Raw genomic sequence first — 14,607 nt, 5'->3', positions numbered from 1 at the left:
AGAGTTAGTTCTGGAGAGTACAAGGACTCACATGCTAGGATGTCTCTGCGCAGAGTTAGTTCTGGAGAGTACAAGGACTCACATGCTAGGATGTCTCTGCACAGAGTTAGTTCTGGAGAGTGCAAGGACTCACATGCTTGGATGTCTCTGCGCACAGGGCTGGGAAGCAGCTCTCAAGGGACCTATTACTCGCCACCCTTTCTCTTCCATGGCATCAGGCAGGTGGTTATGAAATCAGAAGAGGCCCTTGGAAAAGCCTTGCAGCTACAACTGGGGAGGGTAGAACTATCACAGAGCCAGGCTAGAGGAAGTCTCCCATATTTAATGGGAGGCTCTGAAAACTGGGACTGTGTTGAACCCAGCCTCACAAAAAGTATGCTGATATGCTTCCAATCAACCCAGCAGAGGTGCTAAGAGTGAGAAAAAGAATTTTTTTTAAAAGAAGGATGATTGCATTCACATTCTTGGGAATGCATTATTCACTGTCTGGGTGAGTCCCTGCATGACTGTTTCCCAAACTGGCAGAATCCCAGTGACCTTTGAAAGACATTTTTCTCTCTCCTTTTCTGCCTTCTATCTTTCAGAATGGGAATGTGCTTTGCAGCCGAGTCAGATGTCCAAATCTTCATTGCCTCTCACCCGTGCATATTCCTCATCTGTGTTGCCCCCGTTGCCCAGGTAATACAGTTTGCCTCTGTTTCTCCAGGCTGTGTGTCTCTGTTTTCCCTCTTCACCTAACCCAACTAATCTTCCTAGACTCCCCCAGAAGGGAAACTTCCAGTCAGAAATAACAATAGAACACTTTTAGACAGCTTAAGCTGGCCCCTAAAATACACTTTATAGCCCAAACGGGACATATTCTGGGTTCTATTATGTTATTGGGTACCCAGTAACAGATTTTCATTGGGCTTTTAATCATTTGAAAGGGAATGAAAAGGGAAAAAGGAATTACAGCTATAAACAGCCTCTTCCTGCCACGGGCAGTGGGTAACAGGGGGGTTGTATCATTGTGGCACGTGTCCTATACAATTAGTGCTGGAATTGCATCCAAGCATAGCTTCAAAATGATGAGGAGCTGTTCATAAATCAAAGGAACTGAACCAGTAAGGTTTATGGCAGTATAAAGCTGCCTGCCTGCTGAACAGTCACCTCCTCCACACTGTACAGTTATTAGGTACACACTGTTAAGAGCAAGTCTGGGGAGAGCCAGCTAGAGACTTTTTCACAAGGTTGTTAGGAAGGCTACTTTCACAGTGTGCAGTTAGAGTAGTTTTCTGAGGTATATGCCCCCTCAATTATACTTTATTCTGAAACAACTGGGGCCTGGTTCCTGCACCAAAGGCCTAGAACCATGGAAAAATTCAGAGAATGCCTGCCAGCCTAATGACATTCCAAGGGAAAGCTATCTGACAGTCTTGAGATCTGTGAAGTCAAGGCCTTTCTACTCTCTAGGTATATTCATTATGCTGTAGAACAAAATTGTTGAGATGAAGGTTCCTGGGTGGACTTTAGGGAGTCAGAGAACTCTTCAAAATTAATTGCAGGTTTTCAATTTACTGTGTACTGCTTTACTGATATTACATTTTAAAGTATACTTTTCTGTCTTAGTAAATACAGTCCAACAAACATAGGCATTTCTTTTCCCAGGTGACAAAATATCACACACAGATTTATTATTCTTTGAATGTTGGTGATGATAGTACATGCTTCAAGACATGAGGAACTGACCAATCTGAAAGCTACTTTTCAGAGTAAATTCCTACATGAGCTTGTTGTTTTTTAAATGTGTTCATTTGCTTCTGCTTAAACTGGATTACAGGGTACAATATGCAAGAGGCTCTGGCAAATGAGAGAGCAGTATTTCTCATTAAATGGCTACTCTGGAGATCTTATCTTTAGTCTTCCGGATAGCCTACTAAATCACTGTGAAAATCTCTCCAAGAAGTGGCCTAATGAAATAGGAACTTATCTAAACCACAGCTTCTTTAATCATGGATCATTGGTAGAAAAAATTATTGACCAAAAATGGAAAGTAGAGGCTAGCAGTTATTGTAAGAGAAATGTAAAAGTGTTAAGAGAATTGAGATTGTAAATCCCCAGAGGGAAAAGGTGAAATAAAATTACTTGAAATGCACAGAAACAAGCTTTGTTTTTCCTTTCCTTGCTCTTGCAGTTTGCTTCTGAGAAAGTTAATATTTCTTCTTCATTGTGCAAGCTCTTTCTGTGAGTAGTTGTGCCAAAGTTCTCTAATCCTTACATTCAGAATGTCTGATGTTGTCATTCTTGAATGATAGTTTGACTGGGTATAAAATTTGAGGTACATGCTCATTTTCCTTCAGTACTTGGATATTACTTCTAAATGGCTTCCTGTATTCTTTTGTTTATGGATAAAAATGGACTATTTGATTTGTTTTAGGGCCTTTTATTTCCTTCATCTAGAAAGATTTTCTCTTGTACTTTGGTGAACATACTAAAATGTTTTTACATATAACTTATGTTCCTTTAGTCTGTTTGGTATGATTGTTTTTTGGTGTTTTTTTTTTTTGAGACAAGATCTCTCTACATAGTCCTGGCTGTCCTGCAACTCACTAAGTAGATCAAGCTGGCCTCAAACTCATAGAGATCCACCAGCCTCTCCCTCCTAAGTACTGGGATTAAAGGTGTGCACCAGCATGCCCAGTGGTATGATTGTTTTTCAGTCTAAGTACTTAGAGTCTATTTGTCAGTTATCATTTATATAAAAATAATCATTTCCCCTATAATAATGGTTCTCAACCTTCCTATTGCTGTGACTCTTTAATACAGTTCCTCATGTTATGGTGACCCCTAACCATAAAATTATTTCATTTATACTTCATAACTGTAATTTTGCTACTGTTATGAATTAAAATGTAAATATCCAACATGCAGGATATCTAATATGTGACCCTTGTGGAGTTCTCAACCCAAAGCTTGAGAAACACTGCATCCCCCTCCCTCCCTCCCTCCTTCCTTCCCTCAATTTATATTTTGAGATAAGATTCCATGAGTCTACCAGGTTGATCTCAATCCTCAGGGGAGTCTTTGCCCTGGAGGAGATGGGAATGGGGGGGTGGGCTGGGGGGAAGGGGAGGGGGCAGGAGGGGGGAGAAGAAGGAAATCCATGGCTGATATATAGAATTAAATTATATTGTAAAATAAAATAAAATTAAATTAAATTAAAAAAAAAGATTCCATGTACATCACACTGGCCTTCCTAGTCCTCCTGCCTCAGCCTTTCCAGTGCTATAAAAGTGTCTTTCATGTATATTTTTTTACCTCATTTAATTTGTCCTCTCTGTCTCCTGGTGTCCCCTTTGCATTTTTTACTTCTCATATTTCCCACAGTGATACTTCATCAATTCCATCCTCTAGTTTATAAATTCCTTTCAGATGTACTATTTAGACAATCTGTTAGATTTTGTTTATTTATCTTATCTTCAATAATTGTATTTTCTTCCAAGTTTTCAAATTGTATTTTTAAGATATTAGCATGTTGTTTTGTAATCCTGGTATAACTTCTTGGGGCTTATTCTCTTTTTGTTTTGTTGTTTTAAGTATCTGAAATTTTCTTATGCTACAATCTAGGTTGAAATATTTATGTTCTTTTCAGATGTAAATTCTGACTTTTTGCAGTATCTTGATAGCTTGTCTTAGTTCTGAATTTTTTCTTTTTCTAGCTATTGTTTAAAAGCTTATTCTCTATAAAATTTTTATCTAGAGTGAGCCCTTTATTCCTTTACCCATAATGATTTCAGGCCTTTGACACATTTAGCTCTAACCTAGGAGTTGGGGTATCTCAGACTAGGTTCCTCCTGCCTTGATACTTTGTTTCTACTTTTGCTTTAATGTGGGGTTCTATTCCTTCATAATGTTCTTGAAGTAGGACCTCAATTATAACTGCCAACTTTAATAATCACTGTATTTGGGGGAACAACACAGTGTTGGCAGAATTATGTTGGAGCCTTTTTAGGTATGAGACATGTGACCTTGGTTCCAAGCCATGTTAGTCACATTTATTTTAAGCAGGCAAAGCAAGATGATTTATTATTTTCTTTATTCTTTTTTATCATTAAGACATTTTCTGTTCATTTTACATACCAATCACAGATCCTCCTCTTCCCTCCTCCCACCCCTCCAAACTTCCCCCCCAGCCCAACCCCCATTCCCTCCTACAAGAAGGTAAGACCTCCCATGGGGAGTCAGCAGAGCCTGGTATATTCAGTAAAGGCAGGTCCAAGCCCCTCCCTCTGCCTCAAGGCTGTGCGAGGTGTCCCAACATAGGCAGTGGGCTCCAAAAAGCCATCTCTTGTACCAGGGATGGATCCTGATCCTATTGCCAGGGGGCCCCTTAAGCAGATCAAGCTACACAACTGTCTCGCTTATGCAGAGGGCCTAGTCCAGTCCCATGGAGGCTCCATGAGTTCCCACTAGTTTGCTTTGGTTGTCTCTGTAGGTTTCCCCATCATGATCTTTATGTCCTTGCTCATATAATCTCTCTTCCATCTTTTCCACTGGACTCCTGGAGCTCGGCCCAGTGCTTGGCTGTGGATCCCTGCATCTGCTTCCATCAGTTACTGGAGAAAGGCTCTATGATGACAGTTAGGGTATTCAGCAATCTGATTACCAGGGTAAGCTAGTTCAGGCACCCTCACCGTTGTTGCTAGTAGTCTAATGTGGGGTCATCCTTGTGGATTCCTGGGAATTCCTAGCACCAGGTTTCTCCCTTACCCCATAATGTCTCCTTCTATCAAGATATCTCTTTCATTGCTCTCCCACTCCATTCCTCTTCCAGCTTGACCATCCCATTCCCTCATGTTCTCATTCCCCATCCTCTACCCTCTATTGCTCCTCCATCCCCAGTTTACTCATGGAGATCTCTTCTGTTGTTTTCCCTTCCCAATGTGATCTGTACATCCCTCTTAGGGTCCTCCTTGTTTCCTAGCTTCTCTGGAGCTGTGGGTTGTAGTCTGATTATCCTTTGCTTTACATCTAGTATCCACTTATGAGTGAGTACATACCATGTTTGTCCTTCTGAGTCTGAGTTACCTCACTCAGGATGATATTTTCTAGTTCCATCCATTTGTCTGCAAATTTCATGATATCATTGTTTTTTTACTGCTGAGTAGTACTCCATTGTGTGTATATGCCACATTTTCTTTATCCATTCTTCGGTTGAGGGACATTTAGGTTGTTTCCAGGTTCTGGCTATTACGATTAATGCTGTTATGAATATAGTGGACCATGTGTCCTTGTGGTATGATTGAGCATTCCTTGGGTATATGCCCAAGAGTGGTGGGGATATAGCTGGGTGTTGAGGTAGATTGATGCCCAGTTTACTGAGAAACCGCCATACTGATTTCCAAAGTGGCTATACAAGTTTGTATTCCCACCAACAGTGAAGGAGTGTTCCCCTTGTTCCACATCCTCTCCAACATAAGCTGTCTTCCGTGTTTTTGATCTTAGCCATTCTGAAAGGTGTAAGATGGTATCTCAGAGTTGTTTTTATTTGCATTTCCCTGATGACTAAGGATGTTGAGCAACTCCTTGTCTTTCAGCCATTTGAGATTCTTCTGTTGAGAATTCTCTATTTAGCTCTGTAGCCCATTTTTAAATTGGATTGTTCATTATTTTGATGTCTAGTTTCTTGAATTCTTTATATATTTTGGAGATAAGCCCTCTGTCAGATGTAGGGTTGGTGAAAATCTTTTCCCATTCTGTAAGCTGTCATTTTGTCTTATGACCGTGTTCTTTGCCTTACAGAAGCTTCTCAGTTTCAGGAGGTACCATTTATTAATTGTTGCTCTCAGTGTCTGAGTCACATTTTTATTGTTATGACAGTAAATGTGAGAAAACCCAAATTAACTGAAGAGTAAAGGAGTTACTTTGACTCACCTTTTCAGAGGTTTCAGTCCAGTGTTATTTGACTGTGTTGCTTTTGGACTTGTGAAAACTTGCATGATGGAAAGCATTTAGTGAAAGAAATGGCTTATACAGCATCAGGCAGGCAATCAGGCAGGGAGAAAAAGGAGAGAGAGAGAGATCAGGGTTTCAATATTTCTTTCAAGGAGATGCTCCCTTGCCAAGATCTAACTTCTTTCCACTGGGCCCACATTCTAAATGGTCTGCTCCATCTTAATAGTGCAACGTATTGGCACCTAAGCCTTCAACAGTAGGCCTTTCAGGGACATTAAAGATCCAAACCATAACACCAGCATCATAGAGAAGCCATGTGCAGACTATTATTCCACCTTAGCTGCGTAGCCCCTCCTATCTGTATAATTTCTCAGATGCCAGCTGACCGTTTGATTTGGCACTCAATCATTACCTACTCTTCTACATTTGATTCCACAAAATATTCACCTTATTTCTATGGTTTTTTCCTTTCAATTTTTCATTCATTTTTTAGCTTCATATCACCATAGTTTTTCATTTGGAAAAGAAACAAGAGATTTTTCATGTGTTATCTTTGTCATGTTGAACCAGAGTTCAAGCAGTTACCTTTTTCTTTCTATTAAGATTTAAAAAAAAAAAAGCAAATGGCTTAAACTATAGAGGACAAGAGGGGCTTTGATTAAAAGGAAGAATTTTGCTATGCATTTTTTTTTATCTCAGTTGTACTATATAGAGGTTTTTTGTCTCTTTGCTGAATATTTCTAGAAATAAACAGTACCCACTCATGTGAGATAGCGTGTCATAATCCTGTTTGGAGACAGGGCAGTAAATTTGATAGCACTTCTTTACTCTTTCCACTCCAGTGTCTATTAAGCATGAAGAAACTCATATCTTCAGGGCCACAGAACATTTTAGTCAAAGAAAAGGCACTGCAATTAGAACCACCATATGACCCAGCACTTATATCCTGTAATAGAAGTATATACACATTTATGTTCATTGTTGCTCTACTCACAATATCTAGAAAATGGAATCAGCCTAGACATTCACCTGCAGATGAAAGGATAATGAAAAAGTGGTACATACCTATAATGGAATTTTATTCAGCCATAAGGGAAAATTAAATTATAGAGTACACAGGATACTGTGTACTCAGTGGAACTGCAAAGTAACCCGGACTCAGAAAGTTAACTGTAATATTTTCTCTTTCATATGTGTATCCTAGTTTCTAATATTTGTATATGCATATCTATATGAGAATGAGTAAATATAGATACAAGAAAACTAGAAATCATCCTATGAATGGGGGAAAATAAGCTTTTAGGGAGAGCAGTGTGAAGGGTAATACAACACATGTGATATGAAAAGAGAACGGAAAATACTAGTGGGGACAAAGGAGGCCAGCAGGGAGAGAAGTAAGAAGGAGGTGGTCCAACCAAAACCATGTGTGAAAATGACACAAGGAAAACTCTTACTTTGTATGCTAATTTAAAAAGAAAATTCTATAAAAATCTGTATTTATCTAGAGAGAGAAAGACAGCGGAGAGAGAGAATGATTGAACAAGTTCCCTAGAGTGAAACCATATAAGCACCATATCTAAAACAGTGATTTTCCATAATGGACCTCAAACAGCACCGTGGTAAGGGAGGATTCATGTAGGTAATGACAAGCTTACAGGAAGTGTCATGCTTAGAAAAGATAGAGGGACTATGTGTTCCCACTTGTTTCTTTGTTCTCATACCTATCTTTGTAAACCCTTTACCCTCAAATTTCCCAAGGATCTTACCTATGTTTCAGGCTATGTCCTGCAGCTCCTGAAAAGTATAGAAATCTGAGTATGCAGACTTCTTTTCCAGAATTTCCAGCAAAAAATATACACTGGTTGCCATGAAGAGCAAATGAGGGGTGTTTTCTTCATTTGGTCACATACCACCGGCCTCTGCTGATCCTGAAGAAGCAGTACTACACAGAGGCTGGAACATTCTTGTAAGGAAAGTCTAAACTGACAGGAGTTATGGATGGTCTCTAAGCAGGACTGTATGTGGTTCTTGAGAAGTGGATAGCAGTGAAATACTAGGGTAAAGAAATAGTAGAGAAAGAATAGGAAAATAATGAAACTTCTTTCCCCTTGTTTTTATATATAATTTTGCCAACCAGAGAAGAGTTTCCTACTAACCAAGACCCTAAACCTTTTATCTAAGATTGTTAATGTTTATTCCATGAGAGCTTGCTATTCAGAATTGATAAATTTGTGTTCTGTTGGAGGTGTTCCAGCATTCCTAGGTTATTAAAGGGCTGTTATAAAATGTCCAAAATAGCTGATTTGATCTGGTTACCAGCAGCCTAATCCACAATGTTTTCTTTCTGCTAGGTGTGAAGACATTTGGCTCTTTGACGTGAATTTATTAGTGATAGGTACCTAGTGGTTTTGCCCCCCTCATCCCAGTCTTTTTCATTCCTGGTGGGGTAAGAAAACATCTTTCCCAGTGATGCACTGTATTCTCATAAGGGGAAGACTGTAAACACTATGCTATTTGTCTTTTACCTGAGCTGTGAGTGAGCTTGCAAATATGGACATTGCTGCTCTATGGTAATAAGTGAATTTCTGAAAGCACTCACTTTCTGCCAAATTATGCATTGAAAAATGACAGGGCTTTCAAGAAAAAAAAAACAAGATTGGGGAAAACAATTAATGACTTATGAAATCTATAACTGGAATACTAACAAGACAGTATACTAATAAAATACTAGTGGAGCTTAAGGGGCTTCTTACATTTGCAATAAAGGAATATTACAAAAATTGGGGCTTCATCTTTTAAAGTAGTTACAGTGTCTTACATTGACAATAAGGAAGGTCTGAGACTGTGTAGTCAGATGAATCTTTCCTACCCACTGGTACCCAAATTACCAGTCAGAGGCTTAATATTAATTACAAACTGGTCTATGGCTCAGGCATCTTGCTAGCTAGCTCTTTCATCTTAACTTAACCCATTTCTATCAATCTATGTATTGTCATGTGACTGTGCTGTTACTGGTCTGCTGACATCTTGTTGCTCCTTGAGCAGTGGGCTGGCATCTCCCTCTCACTCTACCTTCTTCATCTCTGTCTTCAGTTTGAATGTACTGTGTAACCTTATTCTGCCTCGTCATTGGCCAAACAGCTTTATTTATCAACTAACGAGAGCAACACATATTCACAGAATACAGAAAGACATCCCACAGTACTTCCCCTTTTCTGTCTAATCAAAAAGGAGAGTTTTAGCTTTAACATAGTAAAATTATATAACAAAACAGCTTTCAACCTAGAATTACAGTTATAATATCTAGTCTATTTGTATTTGGCAAAATTAAAGAAAATATTCTATCATATTGCTAGTCTAAAGTTTTATATCTAATTTATCTTTTATAATGACTGAGGAGAACTGTAATTACAACTATCCAGTATTCAACTCCATCAAAGACCCCAAAAGAATATAATATTACCTAAGCAAACAGGAAGTTCATTGAATTCAACTTCCAAAATTCTAGAAATGATAGAGACATCTGGCTGCCTGAACAGTCACCCAAAGTTCCTCTGTAACATTGGGTTATCTGTCTTCAGCCTACAGACTGAGAGTCTCTGGTGTACTTTTCAGTGAAGTAGGAAATTTGAAGGACTGTTCTGCCTATTGGCAAAGTTCATCAGTCAGTTTTTCTGTGACCTGCAGAATGTCTGGCAGTTTCTTCTGTGAAGTAGGAACCTGAAGGACCGTCTCATCTCATTTTGGCATAGTTCAGTGGTCACCTTCCTATGGGTCCTGCATGTCTAGTTTATCAAGCAGTCAAGGCAAAAGCAGTTTCTTGCCCAAATGACTAGCCTTTTCCACATTGTAAGCAAACTCCATAACGAGTTTCCTCAATGCCCATCATCCTCTTTGAAGTAATTGGTACAGATGTGTCTCGCTGTCCAGAAAAGGCTAAGTTCTTTTTTTTTTTTTTTTTTGGTTTTTTGAGACAGGGTTTCTCTGTGTAGCTTTAGAGCGTGTCCTGGAACTCGCTCTGTAGGCCAGGCTGGCCTCAAACTCACAGAGATCTGCCTGCCTCTGCCTCCTGAGTGCCAGGATTAAAGGCGTGCACCGCCACCGCCCAGCAAGTCTAAGTTCTTAAAACATTTTAAATGCCATATTCTGTATGTCTTTGAAGGGTTTGAAAATTACCTATCTATCTGAAATATAACTCTGTATATGTAGATAACCTAACTAACATGACTATAAGATTTACTATCAAGATGCCTATTAAGTTGTATTTTTAATGATATATTACATTTTTAAATGAGCTGCATAAACATAATACCCTAAACAAGAATATAAATATACATACAGTCTAACAAAATTGATCTTAAATTTGTATCAATAAACCAAAATCCATATCAATGTAAAGTATTTTGAGATTAACAGTTGTGTTTTTTTTGATTAAAGTAGATTTAATAATCTACCTTTTTTCTCATCATTTCTATGTCACATCCCCCTTTAAATAAAAACAAACATTCATAAACAATATTTTGGGAATTTTGGCATGGTTTTTTATTACTACTTCTTGCTGATTGGAGGCACTGGCAATATTATGGGGATCTTGAAAAAATTTAAGATTATGGTCAAGTCCTGACTGTAGTAGTCAGTGAGGCTGCATCATCTCATCCAGTTGCCTTGAAGTTGTTCTGGATGTTGGATCATCTGGGCCATCACTACCGTTAGAGACCTCTCAGGGGTCTTCCCTGATGGAACCATATTAACTGAGAAGGAATCCACAGCTTCTCATCTTCTGTGGAGACAAAAGCAGAACCTCTTTTCCAAAGCCAACATATCCTTAGATCCAAATTTTGAAGTCAAGATACCTTTAATATACATATTAGTTTAACTTAGTTGCACCCAAAATCAAATGTCTCTCTGCAGTTAAAAATCCCAAAGACAACATAATAATATACACTATTCAGACTCTCTGTGGATTTTCCACCTTTACAAGCTTTTTTTTGTTCTATTTGTTTAAGGACTTTCTCTACTCTTTCTTTCCTCTCTCAAGCCTACGTATATTTTTAAACATCTTGTAACCCTATTAGAAGTTTTTTTCATATTAATCTGTCTTTATTGTATATCTTTAATCCTTTTCTGATCAGGAGAGTTTTTAAATTGTTAAGCTGCATGGTTAGGATGAAAGTATGGCTTTGGCTGCTGGCTCTGTCCCACTTGGCTTTTCAACATGGTGCGGGTACTAATGAGTCAAACTTATCTCCCCATTTGTGAGAAGCAGTATTAGGTAGCATGTAGCTGTGTTTTCAAGCCTGAGGCTGTGTTCTCAATCCCACAGGCAGTGGCTAGGAGAAGCCTCTCTTTATCACAGCCTGTGAGAGACTTTGGGAGTATACCATGTTGCTGCTGAATACTGCCACAGGGGGATGCTTCTCTGTACCTTGGCCACAATGAGCAACATGAACTAGGAAACTGCTCTTAGCTCCATTCTAGAATCTCTTCTTAAGCTCTCTCAGGTTTTGGGTGGAAACTCTTGCCAACACATCTGGGCACCAATTGTAGTTGGACAAATCTTTCCCGCCCACTGGTACCCGAATAACCAGTCAGAGGCTTAATATTAATTTAAAACTGTTTGATCTATGGCTCAAGATTCTTGATAGCTAGCTCTTTCATCTTAAATTAACCCATTTCTATTAATCTGTGTATTGCCACAGCCATACTGGTCTGTTGGCATGTTGCTCCTTGGGTGCCACGCTGGTGTCTCCCTCTCATTGCATGCTTCTTCAGCTCTGTCTTCAGTTTGAATGTACCACTAACCTTATTCTGCCTCACCATTGATAGAACAGCTTTATTTATCAACTAATGGGAGCAACACAGATTCACAGGTACAGAAAGATATCCTGCAGCAAGGCTGCCAAGTCATAGACAAGAGGAAAAACCCACATAATTATAAGTACTATAAAAAAGAATGTGTCCCCAAATCCAAGCCAAGAAGAACATAGGGTGATTGGGAATAAGATGGAGTATTATAGCTCTTCATTGCTTGCTGAGTGCAACTGAGTCAGTGTACTTCCATTTGATTACTGTCACTTGGTAATGCAAAATCATATGTACAAATATAGGCAATTTCTCCTTTGTACTAACTTTCACTCCTATGTAGCATACATATACACAGATTTGCATTTTATAAATCCATTTTCTATCAGAAATAAACTACATAAGATGACTAGATATAGTCTCTTTGGCCTTTGACAGTATAGAGGAAGTGGTAACAACCACTTGACTACTATGAATCTGTCTTTTTGTGGTTCAATATTAACTGTAGCTTGAGTTTTCCTGCCTGGCCCACAGTCAGGACAAATCTCTCTCACCCGCCAGTCCCACAGCCACTCAGACCCGACCAAGTAAACACAGAGACTTATATTGGTTAAAAACTGTATGGCCGTGGCAGGCTTCTTGCTAACTGTTCTTACAGCTTAAATTAATCCATTTCTATAAATCTATACCTTGCCACCTGGCTCGTGGCTTACCTGCATCTTCACATGCTGTTTCTCATCGTGGCAGCTGGCAGTGTCTCTCTGACTCAGCCTTCCACTTCCCAGCTTTATTCTCCTCCTTGTCCTGCCTATACTTTCTGCCTGGCCACTGGCCAATCAGTGATTTATTTATTGACCGATCAGCAACACACTTGACATACAGACCATCCCATAGCAATTAACTACATACATTTTGTTCCTCTTTGCTCCCATTTCATATCTTTAATCAAATGGCTGTGTCTTTGACTTCCAGTGTTAATAGTAATGAAATATTTTTTAAACTCCTTTTAGGTTTTTTTCTTTTCTTTCTTTTTTTACAATAATTCAAGGGAGAGATTTATTATTTTTGTTCTAGTAAAATTTACATAGCATAAAATTTATCATTTAAAAGTACACAATGTAGTAATATTAAGAACGTTTACAATATTGGACAAGTATCACCACTAGTTTATTTCCTGAAATTTTTACCACCTCTAAAAGAAACGCTGAACACATTGCATAGTGACTTCTCATTCTCCTTACCCTCAGCTCCTATGGAGAACTAATGTACATTATGAATCTGTGGATTTTACTATTCTGGAGTTCTCAGTAATGAATTAATTCAGTAGGTGGAGTTTGGCTTGTGGCTTCTTTCACTCAGTCTTGAAAAAATGTTTTCAAAGCTTTCATCCATGTTATATCATGTACCAATGTTTATTCCTTTTTATGGATGAGTAATAGCCATGGTATGGTCATGACACTTGTTTTAGTCACTGTTCTTTTGCTGTGAAGAGATGGCATAACCAAGGCAACTCTAAAAGAAAGCATTTAATTAGGGACTTGCTTACAGTTTCAGAAGATTTAGTCCATTATCATCATGGCAGGGAGCATGATGGCACACATAGGGCTGGAGCAGTAACTGAAAGCTACATTCTGATCTATAGACAGAGGGAGAAGGAGAGACAAAGAGACTCTAGCCTGATATGGTCTTTTGAAACCTCTAAGTCCACCACAGCAGCATACCTCCTCCAACAAGGACACACGTCCTAATCTTTCTAAACACTTCACCAACTAGGGACTAAGCATTCAAATCTATGAGCCTATGTGGGCCATTATGATTCAAACCACCACAACACTTGTGTTAGTCAGTTCATCAATTTGTGTTCATTTTGGCTGATTTCACTATTTGTTGTGAACTATGCTGCTACTAATATTTGGCTACAAGATTTTGTGTGGCATGTGTTTTTAGTTCTTCTGGGTAGATAACTAGGAGTGGAATTTCTAGATCATTTCTAAATCCTTCTAGAATCTCTTTCAAATTTTCAGGCTGCTTCGTTTTGTATTTTGTTTTGTTTATTTTAATTATGTTGTGCGTGGTATATGTTCTTGTATGTATGAGTGTTTGCATGTGTGAGGGAGTATGTGTGCAGACATTTGTGTTTGTACAAATAAAGGCCCATTGGAGTTGAATGACTTCATTGATCACTCTCATCTCTCTGTCTCTGTCTCTCTCTCTGTCTCTCTGTCTGTCTGTCTGTCTGTCTGTCTCTCTCTCTCTCTCTCCTGCTTCATTATTGTCATTACCTATTTCTGTTCATCATTCCTTTCTCCTCACTTCCTGTGCTATTTTTTTTTTTTTTGGATTCTGTATTCACCTACCTTTTGTATTTTGTTGAAAAAGTTGATAACCTTTAAACAGCCAATTAATTTTTATCCTTTTTCTCTAGTAGATAACTACTGTAGCTGTGGTATGAAAGAAACATGATCAATCCAGGGAAATTTCTTTCCTTCTTTCTTTTTGAGATTGTATTGTATTTTAATTTTACATAATTTTTTCCTTCCATTTCCTCCTTCCAAACCCTCCCGTATACTGCTCCCCACTCTCCTTCAAATTTATAGCCTCTCTTTTCTTCAGTTGGTATTGCATGCATGTATATGTATTTGTATTTACATTTGTATTCCCAAATATAACCTGTTGAGTCCAAAAAATGTCATTTTTGCAAGGCTGACTATTTGATACTGGAAAATTAATTGGTATGCTCCTCCCTTGGGGTGGAGGCATCTCTCTCTCTCCCAGCTTTACTCAGTCACCTGTAGTTCCTTGTGTACGGTTGAGGCTTTGTCAACTTTTCCCCCTGTGTAGTTTGGCATGTTTATTGGTGTCCTCCTTGTT

At 38.7% G+C, this 14,607-nt stretch overlaps 1 protein-coding gene across 4 annotated transcripts in view; it reads left to right on the top strand.

Annotated features, from left to right (window-relative positions):
• The window catches only part of Chrdl1 (chordin like 1), a 130,608-nt gene that overhangs the window by 36,205 nt on the left and 79,796 nt on the right, over window positions 1–14,607 (top strand). For all 4 annotated transcript variants that reach the window (XM_052737365.1, XM_052737373.1, XM_052737357.1 and 1 more), the window contains one exon: window positions 585–678. In XM_052737365.1, coding sequence (XP_052593325.1) covers window positions 585–678 — 94 coding nt within the window. The remainder of the gene's footprint in view (window positions 1–584; window positions 679–14,607) is intronic.

Source organism: Peromyscus californicus, unplaced genomic scaffold (genome assembly GCF_007827085.1).
Source record: "Peromyscus californicus insignis strain IS unplaced genomic scaffold, ASM782708v3 Scaffold_10__1_contigs__length_136768540, whole genome shotgun sequence".
NCBI classification, from domain to species: domain Eukaryota; kingdom Metazoa; phylum Chordata; class Mammalia; order Rodentia; family Cricetidae; genus Peromyscus; species Peromyscus californicus.
Note: the sequence above shows the minus strand (reverse complement) of the source record. Positions and strands in the feature narration are given on the sequence as shown.